The sequence below is a fragment of the Muntiacus reevesi genome, chromosome 1 (assembly GCF_963930625.1).
Source record: "Muntiacus reevesi chromosome 1, mMunRee1.1, whole genome shotgun sequence".
NCBI lineage: Eukaryota > Metazoa > Chordata > Mammalia > Artiodactyla > Cervidae > Muntiacus > Muntiacus reevesi.
In genome coordinates, this window is record NC_089249.1 from 191,029,832 (window position 1) to 191,047,427 (window position 17,596).

General features: G+C 60.8%; 1 protein-coding gene across 1 annotated transcript in view; it reads right to left on the minus strand.

Moving 5' to 3' along the window:
- Nucleotides 1-17,342, minus strand: part of NFIX (nuclear factor I X) — a 97,418-nt gene extending 80,076 nt beyond the window's left edge. The window contains exon 1 of the mRNA XM_065917641.1: nucleotides 17,024-17,342. Within this exon, the coding sequence (XP_065773713.1) occupies nucleotides 17,024-17,050 (27 nt within the window). The 5' untranslated portion in view covers nucleotides 17,051-17,342. The remainder of the gene's footprint in view (nucleotides 1-17,023) is intronic.
- Nucleotides 17,343-17,596: the final 254 nt, after the last annotated feature.

Consider the following 17,596-nt stretch of genomic DNA (forward strand, 5'->3'; position numbering starts at 1 on the left):
CTGAAGAGGGGGAAAAAGGAAAGGGAGGTTCCAACTCCAGGAGAAGAACGGGCGGCAGAGGCAAGTTTCCCGGCTTGTGCCAGTTGGGGATTTGCGAATCAGACCAGAGCGGAGGGAAAGCAGTTGAGGGAAAAAAAAAACTGCATTAAAACTAACCAGCTTTGCCTAAAAGTGCGCCTTCCACCCTTAAATAAGACAATGTTGAGGGGAGAGGAAAGACGAGTTATTTCTCACTCTTTAATTATTCCAATGCTTAGCATTATTAAAAAAAAAAAAACCACACATTAGCCAATGATATATTCTAACCCTCAACAAAGCTGGTATTTTTCTCTGATTACAGACTTTGCCGTGGCAAACCCGGGCTCCGACGACAGAGGCAGTGCAGAAGCGCGCTCCTAAATGAGAGACAATTTTATTAAAATCATAATCATTCCTCGCATTTCTCCAGCGCCTTTTCAGCGGCAGACATCCCAGGTGCCCCACGCCGGTTCTACCAGGGGGCGACCGAAAAGCTCAGTTGCCAAACACGGGAGGCTTGAGCTCCACCGACTGCCGGCATATATATATCTCTCCCCCCCCCCCGCCCCCGCTTTTTTTTTAATGTCTGTTTCCATCATCCAGCCTCTGTCTCACGTCAAGGGGAAAAAAAGTACAAAAACAATTTTGAAAATAATTTTTTTAGAGAAGAGGGAAAATGTGACCCGAAGAATAAACAGAGAGGAAAGGGGAGCTAAGTGTGGTCTGGAAGCTTGGGGGGAATGGATGCGGCAGGGATGGGGCACCTCTGGGTCAAGAGTACGGAGGACAGTGTCAACCGCTGCCCCGGGTCACCTCCCCAGTCGCAGTTGGAGAGGGCTGAGTCATCCGCACGTGGAAAAGGAAAAAGACCTAACACCATCAAAGCGCCCTGAAGTAATTTGGGTGATGAGAAGTCGGGTTTATGACTGGCTTCCGAGAGGCGGATCGGAGCGCTTTCTCTGAATGCCGGGGACTGCTAGAGCTGGGGGGGGCGGGGGTAGGATTTCACTAGGGAGATGCCTACTAGACATTAGCCTCCCCCTCCAACAGGTTAAGTCGGGGCCCACTCGGTGCACATGTTCTCTTTCCACTTTTCCTCTTCTCCCCCCTGGCCTGCCCAGAAGTGCTGCAAAATGGCTGGTAGCAATGGGCAGAGAGGCCTTAGCGCCCCAAATTCAAGAAGTCAGGGCCCAGGAAAGGCGGTGTCGACCAGAGATCTGGAGGGGAAATTTTTTGTAAACGTTCTTAGAAGCTGCGCAACTCCCGCGGCCTGAGGGCGGAAAAGAGGGAAAGGGAAAGCGCATTTTCTGCCACTTAGTCACATTTCTTCCCTGTGTTCGCCGGAGGCCAAACGCCCCCAAACCCAGCCAACCCTTGAAACAAACAAAAATGCTCCCCTGCTAAATTTCCCCCGCGCTTATTCACACACAAAGAGGCGACTTGGGGAGAAATGGGGAGGCTCGTCCCCAGGCTTAGGGTCTGGCGGCTGAGACGAGCACGAGGGATTCTCTCCGTACTGACGCCCCAAAGTTGCCCTCGGATTCTGGGGCACTTAAGCTCTAAAAGTCCTTCGAGCGACCAAAGAACAGGAATCATGAATTTCGCATTCTTTGCAAAGCCCTCGCGCGCATTATCGCCCGTTGGATATCGAGAGGACACTGCGGCCCCGAGCCCCACCCCGCGCGTCCGGGGAAGGGACCCAACCAGCCTCGAGGCCAAAACGCCGCCATCTGAGCCCCTTCTGGCGCAGGCCTCTGGTGCTGCAAATGGCTAAAGTCCCAGAATGGGAACCAGGCCGGCCCTCGACGCCGCGCCGGGTCACTTCTTGCTGGGCCGCGGGGAAGCCTGGGCCGCGCCCCGGGCGAGAGGGTGTCGCGCTTGCGCACTGCGGGGTCCGAAGGATGCCACAGCCACCCCCCGCCCCCCAGAGTCCAGTTGGCGTCATTCTGGGGCTTCGGCTGCGAGGCAAACGCCCAAAGTCTCGCCTAATGCCACTTTCCCTTCACACCCGTTCCCGGGCTCCCCTCACCTGCCCGCGAGGGCAGCGGCCCTCTCACGCCTCACTCAACGGTCGTTCGGAGCGGTTCCGCCGCGGGAGCGACCCAACCTTGTGCCTCAGGCGCTTTCCGAATCCCGGGCTTTAGCACACCGCTTCCCGCCTTTTCGCCCGGCGCACGCGCACACCCGACTTTGCGCACGACCCTCCAGCGTCCCGGCCGTCCGCACCATCGAGGGCTGTGCGGTCCCCTTCTACCCTACGGTGTGCGGCCCACGCAAGTGACAACGACAGTCAGCACCCAAGTTCCGCGCATGGAAAACACCCAGCCCTCCCCTTGCTGAGCTCAGGGGAGGCCTCCCCACCACCCACACCCACCTATGTTTCCCCTGTCCAAGCGTGAGCCATTTGAAACGGGTCGGGGACCTGTCACAAGCGAAAAGAATACCCAGGAGGTAACAATGAAAGAAGCTGTAGGCGGCAGGAGCCTGGCTAGGGGCGTACCCTGGGGCTAGCACACAGGCACCGGCGGCGCGTCTCCGCCGGAGTTTCCAGAGATATACAAGCGGACTAGGGGGCTTCAGGGCGACGTGAGGGACCGCCTGGATCCTCTCTTCCGGGCGCTCGGGAGAAGGCACGGAACACGATCTTTCTTCCGCCGGGCCCGGAGCATCCGGAGCGCTTTGGTTGAGCAGTGGGGCTGTCTAAGGAGTCCTGGGACACCCTCCCCCACCTCCGTTCAGCGATGCGCTTCTATTTTAAGACATCTCCCATCCCTCCAAAACCCACCCACACTCGCTCCTGAGGTCCACAGTGCGCACAGGGAACCCGCCTCCAAGCCCCCGGGCGCACCTGAGGGAAAGTCCAGGAGGGCTGGTAGCGCGCGGCCTAAGCTGCCAAGCTGGACTCAGGGGGGGCACATGGAAGTTTCGCCCGAGATGCGGGGCGGGGGTGGGGGGCGTTAAATGGCCTCTTTGTGGAGAGGAATTGCGGGCCGTCACTCAGGATTAATTTAAGCAGCAACAGCAAACACACCAAAAAGCAATGTCTCGCCGCCAGCACCCACCCCCGCAACTGTGTTTCGGGTAGGGCTGAGGGATTCAGTGATGTAGCTCGGCCTTTCGCGGGAAGGGGGGTCCCTAGCCTTTAAGAACGACGGGCGTCCACAGTTGGGGGGGCAACTCCCGACTCGCCCCACGGCCCCTGCAAGGAGAAATGTGTGTGTGTGTTCTGCATGTTTGGGAAGAAACCGAATAGGGATGGTAAAACCCAAGTACAAACATGGAGCGGAATGGGGGGGGGAGGTTCTTACTTATAAGAAATATATATATAAAGGCACAAATTTCCAATATAAATATAGCACATGCAGGGGCGCCGCTGGGCACCCGTTCTGGGGAGTCTCACCTGAGCCCCAGGGACATTTGGGGAGGCGGCTATTCCGAAAGAAATGGAAGCAGTGGGAACTAGGCCTCCGGGTCCCAGTCCCCTCCCCCCAAAGCCTGAATGCGGCTTTGCAGCCAGGTGCCCTGGGCGGCCTGGCAGGTGTGCCCCTCACGTGAAATACACGCGTGTGCAGACTGGGGAGGCACGTGCCCGCGTGGGCCTGTTGCCATGTGCGTGGGCACCGACAGTTCCTGCAGGCTCATCTACCCACCTAAGCTCGGGTCCCGCAGTGCCGGCGCAGGGCAGTACTCGCGCTCTGAACACCGCTCAGGATGCAAGCAGGAGAGTGCAAGTGTGTGGTGTGTGTGTGTGTGTGTGTGTGTGTGTGTGTGTGCGTGTGTGTGTGTGTGCGCGCGCGCGCGCGCGTCTGTGTATATGTATGTGTGCCAGCCCCCCATCTGATGTTGGACAAGGGTATATATTTATGGAAGGTGTGCTTCCAGCAGTCCCAATGGGGTGTGGGGCCTGCGTATGCGCAGAGCAGGCAGTGCCTGGGATCCCGGCCGCCGGCGCCAGACTAGGGAACATTGGCCACTCGGGTCTGAGCTTCTGTGCGAGAGCGTGCTCACGTGCGTGCGCGCGCCCGAGTGTCCGCAGAGCCGGGAGTGCGCCCACCCGGGCGCCCCGTCGGGGCCGCTGCGCCGGGGAGTGCGCATGTGCTTGCCCTAAGAGCCACCACGTGCGCCGGGACCGCCGTCGCCGCCACGCCGAGCCAGGATTTGGCCCCTGAGCGGGCCAGGGGGCAGGGCCCGCCGTCGCCCGGCGGGTCTCAGCGGGATGTCGTTGGAGCGGTGTTGGTTTTGGCCGTGGCTGCTCTAATGGGGGAAGCCCCGGGGAGCGGACGGGGGTGGAACAAAGAAGGGGAAAGCAAGGGAAAGAGGGCTGCAGAGGAGGAGGAGGAAGCGCCCTGGAATGCGGAGGGCCCTGGGGAGTGAGGGTGCAGGGCAGCCCAAGTCTCCTGGGCATGGCTGGGGCCGAGGGACTTGCCTGGAAGCCTAAGGCTGCCACTCCCACCCCTCACTGTGGATGGAGACAGTTTTGCAGACCCGGCACCTGTCTGCCTTCGAGAATCCTGGCCCCAGCCAAAGGCTCTGCAGTCTGCAGCCACCACGGGCCACAAGCAGCAGAGTGACGTTTGGGCTGGAGGGCATGGTTCGCGTTTCCTCAGGGGAGGGCATACCATTTGAGCCTTCTTATGCAAGGAACCAGGAGGCCCCTTCCCCTGTTTTTTTGCCTGGGTTGCTTAGACCCTCAGTTTTCCCCATCTGGGGAATGGGAAGGGAACTCTCACGGGGAGGGTCAGAAGGAGTGTCAGTTGCATAGGACTGGGTTGAAAAGCGGGGTGATCTGTTTAAGTCTTGCTTGCCCCTGGGGGCCTTGCTGAGTACTTCCTGCCATCCCATTTCTAGCCTCATGACCTTGGCACTTAACCTTCTGGCCTCTGTTTCCTCATCTGTAAAACAGGTTACTCATACCTGCCTCCCGCTGGGAAGGTTACAGGAGGTCACGTGCGCCCGCCCACCCGCTGCCCAGGCATAATTGCTCTGGAGTTGCTAGCTGTTATTTTTATTGTGAAGTCTATGGCTGTGACAAGCTGTGATGCTTGGTGTGATCGCGTGAGGCTGGCTGTGTGTGTGACTGTGCCGCTGTGTGTGTGTGCGTGTGTGTGACAGGTTGTGTGTGAGACTGTGCGTGGACGACAGATTGTGCCGGTGTGCGGCAGTGCCTGTGACAGGCTGTCACTGCGCGACAGACTGCGGGTGGCGGGGTGTTGCGCGTACCGACTGTGAGTGGAGATGAAGTGGTGTGTGGGGCTGGGACCAGGGGACCCCCACAAACCTACCTCAGTGAGGGTCTGGCTGACAGACGGGGAGACTCTCAAGGCCTGGGGGTAGGTCGGTTCAGTGTCCTGTCCACCTTGGCCTTTCTATTGTTCAGTGGGACCCCACCTGCTTACAAACCTTGGGAGGTGCCCCTATGATGGAGCCTACCCCTCCCCAGGGGGACACATTATGTCAGCTCAGATATCCATCCCCACCCCAGGAAGGTCATCAGGAACCTCAGGGCATGGAGGATCCCAGGCCTGACTGGCTTTGGTGAGGGACACACACCCTGAGCCTGTTTTCCATGATTTCCCTGAGCTCCAGGCCTGGGGAGGGCTGGTGGAGACCCAGAGAAGGAGGGATTTAGGGAAAGACCAAGAAAAGCCAAGAGAGAAATGGAGGAAGAAGATGAGAAAAACAGAGACTTCCCTAGGAACTGGCGAACCTAGAGTTGCTTGAGGTCCGGGCCTCCAGTCAGGGTGGACACCCATTAGGTTTTTGGAAATGCCAGCTGACACCTACAAGCATTGCTTGTACCCTAGGCCTTGTGCTCAGATCCCACTTTTAAGGGACTCACTGCTCCCTTCACTGATTTCAACCCAGTCACTCTTCTAATCAGTGTGGGATTCTACTTCTTACCCCCCTCCCCGGGGCCCAGTGCCTCCTTCTACACTTGGAGAAACTGAGGCTGAGAAAGGGGAGGGGACCCATCTGAGCACCCACTCACGGCCCAGGAGACCTGAGAACTCAGGACTCCAGGCTTTGTGTCATGCACTTCCCCAGTGTGGAAAAACCTCACCAGCTGGAAAAACCCCAGGGCCTGTGGGTTGGGGGCAGCACCCTCCAAACCCCACCCTGACCCATCGGCGTGTCAGTGTGTGTGCTCTGGGTGTATGTTCTGGGGAGTGCTGTGGTCCTCGGCTGTCACGTGTCTGGTGTCACAAGCCACAGCATGATGTGTGTGTCCCTCTGCTGGTGTAGGCCTCTGTGTGTCTGTGTGTCCGTTCAGGACCAGCCCCTGCCAGAGAGAGGGGAGAAGTGTCGAAGCACCCCCCCCACCCCACCCCCCCGAAAGTGTGTCTTTGATACTTGCAGCCTCGGCAGCGAAAAACAAGTTTCCACAGGGCCGCCTTGGGCTGAGGCCAGGCCGTCCTCAAATAACATTTGAAGTTACTTAGCAAACTTTGTTTAGTGCCGAGAGAGGCGGGCACCGGGCCGGGGGGGGCGGGCAGTAAACCGGTTCCTCCTAAGGCCCTTGTCCCTCTGTGGGCACAAGTGCCCAGCGTGGGGCTTGGATCCCCCCACCTCAGCTCTCGGGAAGGGGGACAGAAATCTTTAAGTCCAGGGTGGGAAGGGGTAGGCTTGGGGGAAGAGGGGTTGGAGCACCCTCCAAATGAAGCCTGGCTTTTCCCATTTCTGTCCCTGGGCTTGGAGAGAAATGCCCGCCTGGTCTCCCTGGGGCCCAGAGGCTGACACCAGGCCCTAGGGTCCATTCAGAAGTGGGAGTGTCTGCACTTCTCTGTCACCCCCTTTCTGCAGCCCAGCTCTGCCAACCTCGAGGCTGATTGCACGAGCTGGCTTGAAGCATGTTTCCTCCTCCAGATGCACACACACAAGCACCCAGAAAGCCCCCCTTGAGCCCACATGCTCGGCCCCCCCAAACCCTCTCTTCCAGGGTCCCCAGCCCCAGGCAGCAGAGGCCAGAGAACCAGCAATGGCGGGTTTGGAAGTGAGGTTGGCGCCTATGGGAGGGGGAGGGGGAAGAGATGCCAAAAATGGTGAGCCATTACAGGCAAGCAGGCGGGAGAGGGAGGAAGCAAGCAGGGAAGATGGAAGCCAGGCGGGCATCCTCACTGAGCTCCGGGGTGCAAAGGGGCAGCGGGAAAAGCAGGTTGGGCCCTTCCACGGAGCGGGCATGGGGGACAAGCCCCAGGTGGCACGCGGCGGGCAGGGGGCCCAGGAGGTGCCCGGCGTTCCCCCACCCCCACCTCAAGCTTCGAAATGGAGACTGGCAGCAGCAGCCGCTCGGCTCTGCCCGGGCATGGGGTGGGGGTGGCGGGCAGGCAGGACGCCAAACCAAATGCCACCAGGCTGGGCACAAGGGTTGCCAGCCAGCAGGGCCGACCCCACCAGCTCCAGTCCAGAGCCCTCACACCTGGAGCTTTGGGGGTGGAGGGAAATGGGGGTCCAGCAGTGGGAACTGGGGGTCCAGCAGACAAATCCAGGTCCCCTCAAGCCATGGGCAGTTCCCCAAGACCCTACAAAGATGGCGCAGCCTGGCACTGCCAGGGCGACAGGCTGGGTAAAAATAAACTGGACCCGCCCTGAGGGAGCTAAATCGAGGGGCCCAGGTGGAAGTGCCACTCCGGGCCACCAGCTGCCCCAGCCCCACCCCCCAGCTCCGAGCAGCCCAGTTGAGAGCACCCAGTGCCCATCGAGTCCCAGTTTTTATAGAGAAGAGGCCCCGGCCATCTTGTCCCCAGGTCTTAGGCCAGCATCCACAAGTACGGATAACGGATGACCTCAGACAGCAGCAACAAGAGGCTATGCATTCCAGGCGGATGGTGCAGGCAACCAGGCTAAGTCACGTACCCCTGACCTCTGCACCGCCCCTTGGAGAGGGCAAAGGACCTGGGAGGCCGCACTTGAGCCATGGCAGAGCAACCAAATTGAAAGTCAACACTGAGCCACGAGGTCGCCAGACCACCTCTGCTAAAAGCCATAGCTGCCCAGCACTTCCGAGGGCCTACCTGTTCTCGTTCCCCCATAACACCTATTGCAGTCTCAAATACTGGACACTCCCTTGTTTATCGGGTTCACAGTCTACCCTCCCACCGAGGCTGGCACCTCCACTCATTTTGCTCCTTGCCGAGCCCCCAGGGCCTAGAACAGGGCTGGCGCCCAGGAGGTGCTTAGCAAATATTTGTGGAAGGAATGCACAGGCCCCCGGCTGCACCCCCAGCACGCGGGCTCCGGCGAGGTGCCCGGTAAGGTGCCCGGCAAGGTGTGGGAGAGGGCGTTGGGCCCTGCCAGGAAGGTGAGGACAAGCCTGGCCGGTGGGTGTGCAGAGAGGGTGGGATGACCGTCCACTCCCATTTTGAGCCCTGGGACAGAAGAGCTGAAGGTCAGAGCTGTAACTAGGATTCAAGGGTCAACAGCTGGGACATGCTTTGAATGGTGGTATGGGGGCCGAGAGGGCCACTCTGAAATTTCATAAAGGCCAGAAAATAAGCTACATTTTTCTCCCATCAGTAAGATTTAGGATAGTGGTGATCAGAGAAGAGAGCAAGGCTCTACCACCTTCTAGCCCTTGGCCCTGATAGAGGACACGTTTTCTCTGAATCTGCTTTTCATCTATCGAATCAAGCACTTCCTTCACATCAAGCACTGTTTTAAAGCACTTGGGATAAACCAACTCCTCTGATCCTTTCCACAACCCTATGAGAGGAAACTGAGGCCCAGAGAAGTTGAACAACTTGCCCAAGGTCACACAGCTACTGAGTAACAAAGCCAGGATTCATACCCAGGAAATTGGCTCAGAGGCCCCACTCTTCTAATAATGTCCAAATGTCCCAAACACCAACAGTGCCGAAGTGGAGCAACCCGGTGTAACGTACTGTGAGACACACACATGGGCACAGCTAACCCTTACCATATCCACCTCGTGTGGAAGGATTCAGGGAGACGAGCTCGGGAGGCACATAGCTCAGGTCAAGACACAGCGAATATTCAGCACACTTTAGCCATTGCTACGATTCTGAGGACAAACACTCATTCACTTATTATCCTCTGAAAGGTTTCCTTCCTGTAGGACTCCACGAGCCACCGTTCACTCTTTCTCCAGAGTCAGAAATAAGGAGTCAACGGCCAGAGGATTAATGAGACAGCCGCATGGAGAACAAGGGCCTCAGGGGTCAGCCTCACCTCCATCCTGGACTGTCTCAATGGCTGCCAGAAGCAAGACTGTGAAACGGGGGCCCAGAGGCAGGGCTGTTGTGGGCAGAAGCAGGCATGTGGCCTCGCAGGAGTATCCCCCAGGCGTCTACAAACCAGCACCGGGACTCAGAGCTCCCAGTTTCATCAGGAGAGGCTGGGGTGGTTGGATCTGTCGCTTAAAGACAGCTGGGAGCAGGGCAGGCAGGTAGAAGGGAAGGTACAAGGAGGGCAGGTCTCCTCTCTGAGGCTCCATTTCCAAGCAGGGCCAGGTGTGGCCCAGGTGCAAACGGGTGTGTGGGTGTGACCTTCATCCCCGCGTGCTGGAGCAGCACGGGATTGTTGTACGTGACCCACCATTTGTGCCCAGGCTTGTGTGTCTGTGAGGTGGGGGGAGGCGTGCATTTGTTGACAATACCTGGGTCCTGGTGAGCAAGACAGTGTGAGACACTGCGCCAGCCACACTCTTATCAGGGTGTATTTGTGTGTGTGCACGCACGTACTTGGTGTCAGGGGCTAGCCAGGCTCCGGTGTGTGTGACTGCGTGTGTCTAACAATATACTAGAGCCGAGTTTTTCCACTTCGGCCCAACGGTTGACACGAGGGCTGGATTGTTATTTGTGGTTGGGGTCACCTCTGTGTACTGAGGGTGCTGGGCGCCTCCCTGGCTTCCACCCACTAGGTGCCAGAGGCAGACTCTCCTCCAAGTGTGACAAGCAGACGTTTTCAAGCATGGCAAGGTGTGTGTGTGTATCAGCGTGTTTCTGAGAGGGTCACTGCGTGCATGTGCCGTGCACTTTTCGCCACAGGTCTGCGGGCCTGTGCGCTGCAGGGTGGTGGCGGTGCCTGCGTCTCATGGTGTGTTATTGTGTGACCGTGCGTGCCCCAGAGTCGGCACCCACGCGCGTGTCCCTGTGCACATAGCCCAAGTCGCTGTGTTTGGCGTGGCGGGGGCATCTCCAAGTGTCTGCGTGGGAAGCGAGCCCCTCTGTATGGGAACCCCAGTGTGCCATGCTTGTGTGTGACAACGTGCTTCTTTGTGCCTGTGTGTGCCAGTGAGAGTGTGCAACTTTGTGGGAGATGGACCCAGAATAAACCCCCAAGATGATTCAACTGAAGTCGATATTTGGATGGCCCATCTCGGATGATTAGGCCCTCAACACCGCCCCCCCCACCCCAGCTCCTGGCTGCCCCGGACAGAAAGCTGCCTCCTGGGGCCAAGAGGGTGGGGTGCTCCTCCAAGTTGCCCCTTCCTCCAGCTCTGCTCCTGCAGATTCAGGTGGGGACAGACCCCCGCCTTTGCCTGATATGTGCCAGGAAGGCTGGCACGGAGCTTCCAACCGAGGGGGCAGGGTTCTGGGCGATGGTGGTGGCACTGCCCCCTGCCTGCTGCTGGCCACCACCCCCAGTCTCTGCTCAGGGTGGGGCCCAGTGGGGGGAGAGCTCCCCAGTGCAACCCCAGCTTCCGATTGGCTATGGAGCGCCGCAGTGCCCGCCACCCGCCTCCCCCTCCCCGGCTGGCGCAGCCACATCGGTAGTGATGGCAAACGCAGCTCGGAGTTCTGGGCACAGCTGCGCCTCGCAGAGGCCTGCCAGCCCCACCAGAAGCCAGACACCCCAGCTCCGTGCCCCCGACCCCTCCCCACCCGCCCGCCCGCCCAACCGGGCAGCAAAGTCACCCCAGCCACTGCTCGCTCAGGCTGCCAGGCCCAGTCCACCCAGCCCCCTCGCCCGCCGGGCCTGTGCCCCCTTGGCCCAGCCCGCCTGGGGGCTCAGGCCCCTGCACGCGGCCACTCCCGCCCTCAGAGGGGCTCCTCCGGAGTGGGGGGAGGCGGCAAGGAAGGGGGGCGGGGAAGGGGGGAGCTAGCCCTTCTTTTAGTGAACGCGCCCAGAGCTGGAGCCAAAAATCGAGGAGGAGAGATATTCAGACAGAGCCAAGATGCGTTTGGCAGGAGGAGAGAGAGGGAGAGAGGGAGCGGGAGGAGGGGACGAGAGAGGGAGGAAAGAGAGGGGGCAGGGGAAATCAGGGAGGGGGCTTCAGTTTCCAAACCATGCTCTCAGAGCCTCCGAGGGTCAGCAGGGTGGTGCGGGGGTGGGGGACCCGGGGCCAACTTGGCCCCGGGGGCAGTGGGCTCAGGCCCATGGAGACAGCCGGACACCCCAGCTGGCCAGGCCAAGACGGACACGGGCAGAAGCCAAGATCAATGTGCGCCGGGCAGACAGAGCGAGGCCTGTGGGCGGCCCAAACATACACCCGCACCTCACCACACAACGGGCTTCTGTCCATGCCGGGCCAGGGGCAAGGGTGGGGCCCACAGCAGGGCCACCACGGCCGCCAGACCTCAGGGGAAGCCTCGGAGAGTCCGTCCTACTCCCAGCCGCTATAGGGCCATAGTGGGCCCTTCGCAAGGTGCCGAGAGGCCAGGGGAGGCCACGGAGAGGGGTCCAAGCGGTCAAACAGCAGCTGATGGTCAGCGGGACGAGTCCAGGACACACGGTGCCCTGGGGGTGATACCTGTCGGCCCGCACAGGGAGGCGGGTACGCCCACACAGGTGGACAGAGGCAGGCCACCCCACACACGAAGACACACTGACACACCACTTGTGTGTGACGGCCAGACACGGGAGGCTTCGAGCGATGATTTGTTTGGTGACGTTCCATAGTGGCACTGTGACACAGACCACATCGGGCATCCTGACACCCGTGGTGACACGCCCCCACCTCGGTGTCACCTCAATACACAGAGACGGAGCCGGGGGTGACCCTCAGAGACAGCAGGCAGCGTCCACTGACACACCCTCGGAGACACAGGGCCACTTGGAAAGGGAGCCACGCAGACACGCACAGCCATCTTCCGGGAAATGGTCCTCCAACGGCTCGCCATGCCGATGAATGCACACACGAATCGGGAAGAATCCGGGGAGCTGCTCAGGGGTGTCCCCCTACCTGGTCCCTTCACCTCCACATCCAGGGGTTTGGGGGTTGGAAAGCACAGACTGCATTCTCTCCCCTCCGCCCCCCGCTAGGAGGGACAGGAGCCCCCTCCTCAGCGCTGTGCTGGAGGGAAGCACCAGTGTCTCGGCCTCCTCAGCCTCTCGGTCCGCTGGAGGAAATTGTGAGACGCCCCCCCCCCCGCCCCCCCCCCTGTGCCTGCACTTCAAGAGCAGAGGACAGGAACCAAGGGGACCAGAAAGGCCAGGCTCCCCGGGGGCTGGAAATGGAAGCCAGTGGTCTGACACTGACCACCAGGAAGCCTTTGCTGCCAGCCACAGCTGCACGCCTGCCCCCTGCACATACCCACAATGCCTGCTGGACCCTGTCAAGGGCCCTCATAGGGTCCCACACAGGCATCCCATCCCCACGATGGGCCCAGGTGACGACATGCCCTGATGCAGACACAGAAATGACTCTGTGCCACGAGGATGTCTACACTGGGATCCACCCAGATTCCTCGGTTTTTTGACCCACTCACATCTGAAGACTCACATGCACACACCCTTGCACACTCTGGCCCAAGGCCTCAGAGCCTGGCCTCAAAGCCAGCTTGGTCGAGGTCAGGGAAAGGACCAGGGGCAACCGAAGCCCCCCACAAATGTCATCTGGTTCCCACAGGGCAGCCCAGGTCTTGGCTCTCTCTCTGTCCCCTCCCGCACCCCCACCATCACCTCTCTCTGCCTTGAACCCCTGCCATCCATCCCTCCCACAGCCCCCTGCGCTGCCCGCTCACGGCCCACCCACCCACCGCCACCTACTTGGCCTCCAGTAGCCCACCTGAGGAAAAACAGCTGGGCCATGGGCTGGCCTCTTTTCCTTTCCAACTCTTCTCTTGCTTCCTCCTTCCTCCAGGCAGTCCACTTGGATTTCTATGATTGGGAGGTGCTTGACCCTGCCCTCCATCCCTCCGGAGTGGCCTGCCCTCAGCTAGAAGGGCCTGCGGCTGGCCTAACAGTGATAACCAAAATGACACATCATTCCTTTCCTTGACCACGCGCTACATGCCAGGTACAGCCCTGAGCCTAATCTCAGTGTGAGAAGTCATTATCATTATTGCCCATTGAAATATTTTTAATTATATTTTACTGCCCATTTCACAGACCAACAAAATCCTGTGCTTCCAGTCACGGGATTAGAAGATGCAGAGTTGGAGTTCAAACCCTGAGCTATCTTTGGCCAAGTCTCACACTCAACCTCTGCTCCCACAGCTCCACCTGGGAGCCTCTGAGGTCACATAAGACCTCTGGACCGGGCCAGGGATGCCTGGTTCTAGTCCCCCCTGTGTTAACCCAGCAGAGCCCTCAGCTCTGAGCTCCGTCAATCTGAGCTCAACCTCGCCCCAAGCATGGGATACTCTGTCCCAGCTGGTCGCCACACTTGCCTCCCGTCCCCACCCCCAACCCCAGCAATGGCCATTGAGGAGGCAGGGCCAGAGCCAGAGAGAAAATTTGTCATAACAAGGGGGGGTCTCGTGTTGGCGTCAGGACGGGGAGGATAAGCTTCACAGGGACAGAGAGGTGGCCACAGAGACCCAGGGAGAGAGCATGGGGACAACAGGGAGGCCCCAGCCCATCACCCTCCCTTGAAGGAGTATGTATGTGATTGTGTGGAAATAAGGGTACGTGAACATCCCGCTGCTCCTGCGGCCACGTGACAGGCAATGTCGGTGAACATGCATGTCTGTGTACCCACCCGGGTAAGCCAGCAGCCTCATGTCTTGTGTCAAGGTGTGTGTCTTGTGTCAGGTCTGTGTGAGCGAAGACACACTTGAGTCAGCCTGTATCCGAAGGTGTCTGGCCAGTATCGCTGTGTTTCCGTGAGTTTATATAGAGACACATGCCCTATATCAACGGGTCCGTGTGTGTTGGGGTGTGTGTGTGTGTGTGTGTGTGTGTGTGTGTGTGTGTGCTGGTAGGGAGAGAACACAGGTCTACCTTTTCCTGTGTCCCTAAGTTCGTCCGTCCATGGCCGTGTGTCTGGACGTCAGCACAAATGCGTCGTTCGTGTCCTCATCTTGGCGGCAGCGGTGGTGTATCTGTGTGTGCACATCCTGGGTGCAGCTCTGTCTGTTAGGAGTGGGGGGGCCTGCCATCTACCCCACTCCCCTCAACAGAGGACTCAGGCCCGTGACTGCAGTGGGCTCAAACAGCCCCAGCAAGCACCCCACCCAGCCACCCTGGATTTCGATGCTTTTTCCACCAGGAGATTTTTCTCCCCCCACACCGCATCACCACGTCCGCCCTTCCCCCTCGCCCACAGTGCCTCTCCCCGCCAGGGCCCCGCTGCTCCAAGCTCGTTCCTGCTCAATCATTTATTGACTTTAAAATCGAAGCCAATTCTGGTTTGAAAAAAAAAACACACACACACACACACAACGAGGCCAGGGAGAGACAGAGTCCGAGACTCGAGGGGGAGGATAGAGCAGAGATGGGGCCAGAATCAGAGAGAGAGACAGGGAAAGACAGCGACAGTCACAGATATAGGACAGCGAGAGAGACGGAAAAGGGGCAGAGAAAGACAGAGATACAGGAAAAGACGAGACTGGCAGAGCAAACTAGGGAAGCAGAACGATTTATAAAAACAGAGACTAGCTCCCAGAAATGTGACTGGCAGGAAGGGCAGGCTGGACTCCACTGACCAGTCAACAGCAGCCGCCTGCCCAGAGCTGAGGAGCGCAATCCAGCGAGCCCATGCCCCCTTCTCTCCCCAGACGCCTTGCCACACTCAGGCCTCCAACACAGAGCTGACCCCTTGCTCCCTTCTGGGGTGTCAAAGAGCCAAGGCCTGGCCATCGCCCTGAGTCTGGGGGCTACCCCAGCCCTTCCTCATCTTGTCACCAGTGGACCAGCTAGTATTTTCTTTCCCAGGGTGCTGTGATGTCTGAGGAGCCAATTTCTCACCCAGGCCAAGGAGGAGGGTAGGCCTGAGAGCTAAGCGTGCGGCTGGTGGGCCAAGGGCTGCTCAAGCATGAGGTCTTGATTCCACTAGGCCCCAAATAGACACATTGGCCAACCATAGCTCACACCCAGCTAGGTATAGGGGTCGTTGAGCAGGGGGCTGGCCAGTCAGAGGGGCCACCCTGACTGATGGTGGGTGTGGGGGCCCCCCACACTGCCATCAAGGCCAGAGTGCTTGCTCACACCTGCATACACACTGTGACACACATGGGTGCATATGCACCTCACTAACGTGTACTCACACCTGCTTCTGTACAGGAAACCCCTCGCTCCTGGCCACACACATGTCCATACCACGCAGGGCTGCCCATGCCTGATCCACAAGGCCACATGCAGACACCAACACTGACACTCTCTCTCTCTCTCTCTCTCTCACACACACACACACACACACACACACACACACACACACACACACTAGCATCTGTGGATACAAGCATTCTGTTTGTTGGAAGGGGGGCCGACACAAACCCCTGACATACCCTCTAGCCCCTTGCCACAAACCACACCCGCATTGCAGCCATATTCACGTGGACTCCCATTCCCCAGCCTGGGCACACTTGGCACACAGCTGGCAAGGCTCAGATCGGCAGAGGGGACAATTAGGACCCCAGACTTGGCCTAGAGATGCCCCCCAAACGTAGGCTCTGCTGGCAGGCAGAGCTAGGCAGCCCCCAGGTGTCCCTCTGCGGAGTCTGGGTTGCCAGCCACAGCATGGCCCAGGAGACAGTGCTACCAGGGCCGCTGTGGAGCTTTGGGTAGCTTCTGTGCCCTCTCAGAGCCTGAAGCCACCTCCAGGGAGGGTGGGGTGGCAGGGCACACATACCCCCCGGGCCTCTTTCGCCCTGCACCGAGCGCGGTGCTGAGAACTTCGCTGGAGGCGGGACGCGCTCTCGCAGCGCGCCAAGGTCGGCACAGCGCCCGCGGCTGACTCGACGGCGTGGCCGCAGCACGATCGGCAGTTGTCCGCGACTCCTTCCCGCCCCTCCCGCCTCCAGGCAGCGGGACGGGATTCCCCAGACCCGCCTGGTCCGCGGCGCGGCAGTCAGCCGGGGTCGCTGGGGCCGGAAAGTTTGCGCTAAGGAAAGTTTTTTTTTTTTCGGGGTGGGGGGGCGCGACTGCGGCGTCCAGGGTCGGCGAAGAGGCGCGGCCTGGGCTGGCAGCCGGCCCGTCCCTCCCTCCCCTCCCCTGCCCCACAGAAATTTGGGAGCCCCGCCATTTTCTTAGCCCCGCTCCCATGTGAGGCCTGAACAAAGACTTTGGGGAGACGCCCGGGCCGTTCGGCCCGCCCCGGGCACCCCGGCAGCACGCAAGGGCCATCGCCACGCACGCCGGCCGCTGCCACCCTCCGGAACCGCTGCGCCCGCCCTAGGGAACGCCGCCAGCCCCAGTCCCCGCAAGGCGCCCTGCGGACCACCCCCTGCCACCCTGTCACCCCGCAAACACTGCCAGCGGCCACGCTGTCAGGGTGCACGCCACAGTCGCCCACAGGTCGGCGGGAGTCCCGCTGCCCACTGCACCCCAGTCGAGCGCGCGCGCGCACACACACACATACACACACACACACACACACACTCACACACACGCACTCCGGCTCCGCGCTCCAGGGGCAGCGCCACGCACGCAGCCAGCCACCCCCGGAACCCGAATAGGAGTCTGCCCCTGGGCCAGGGTCGCACGCGCACCGGGGCGTCCGGACGCGTGCCCGGACTCCCCATCGCCCGGCTTGCACCCCTCGGCCGCCCGCGGGCTCACTCCCCCCAGCCGCCGCGCTCCCCCTCCGCCCTCCCGCCCGCGCCGCCGGCCGGCCTCCTGCGCCCGCTCCCCTCCCGGGTCGCGCGGGGGCGGCGGCCGGTACCTGGGTGAGGCAGTACGGGGAGTACATAGCTGGACGCCCGGGCGGGAGCGCGGCGGCCGGCCGCGGCGAGAGGAGGCCCGGCAGGCGGCGGCCGCGCTCGGGCTCCGGCTCCGGCTCGGCTCCTCCGGCCTCCGCCGCGCTGCGCCCGCCCGGCCCGCGGCCCCGCGCTCGGCCCGGCGCCGCTCCGCGCTCGCCGCTCGCAGGCTCGGCCCCGCCGGCTCCGGGGCCGCCGCCGCCGCCGCGCTCGCCGCTGCCTCTCGCGTCCGCCGCCGCCGCCGCCGCCGCGCGTCTACTCCATGCCGCCGCCGCTCGGCCGGTCACCCTCGCCCGCCGCCGCCGCCGCCGCCGCCGCCGCCGCCGCCGCGCTGTGAAAGTGAAAGTTTAGACAAAGTTTGGAAGCGGCGCACTCCGGGGAGAGGGAGCGGGCGGGCGGCGCGGGCGGGAGGAGGGGCGCGGGGAGGGGCGGGCAGGGCGGGGGAGCGACGGCCGGCGCGCACACACATACACACACACGCATGCACGCACACATGCACACACACACACGCAGACACGCGCGCGCGGGGGCGCACACCG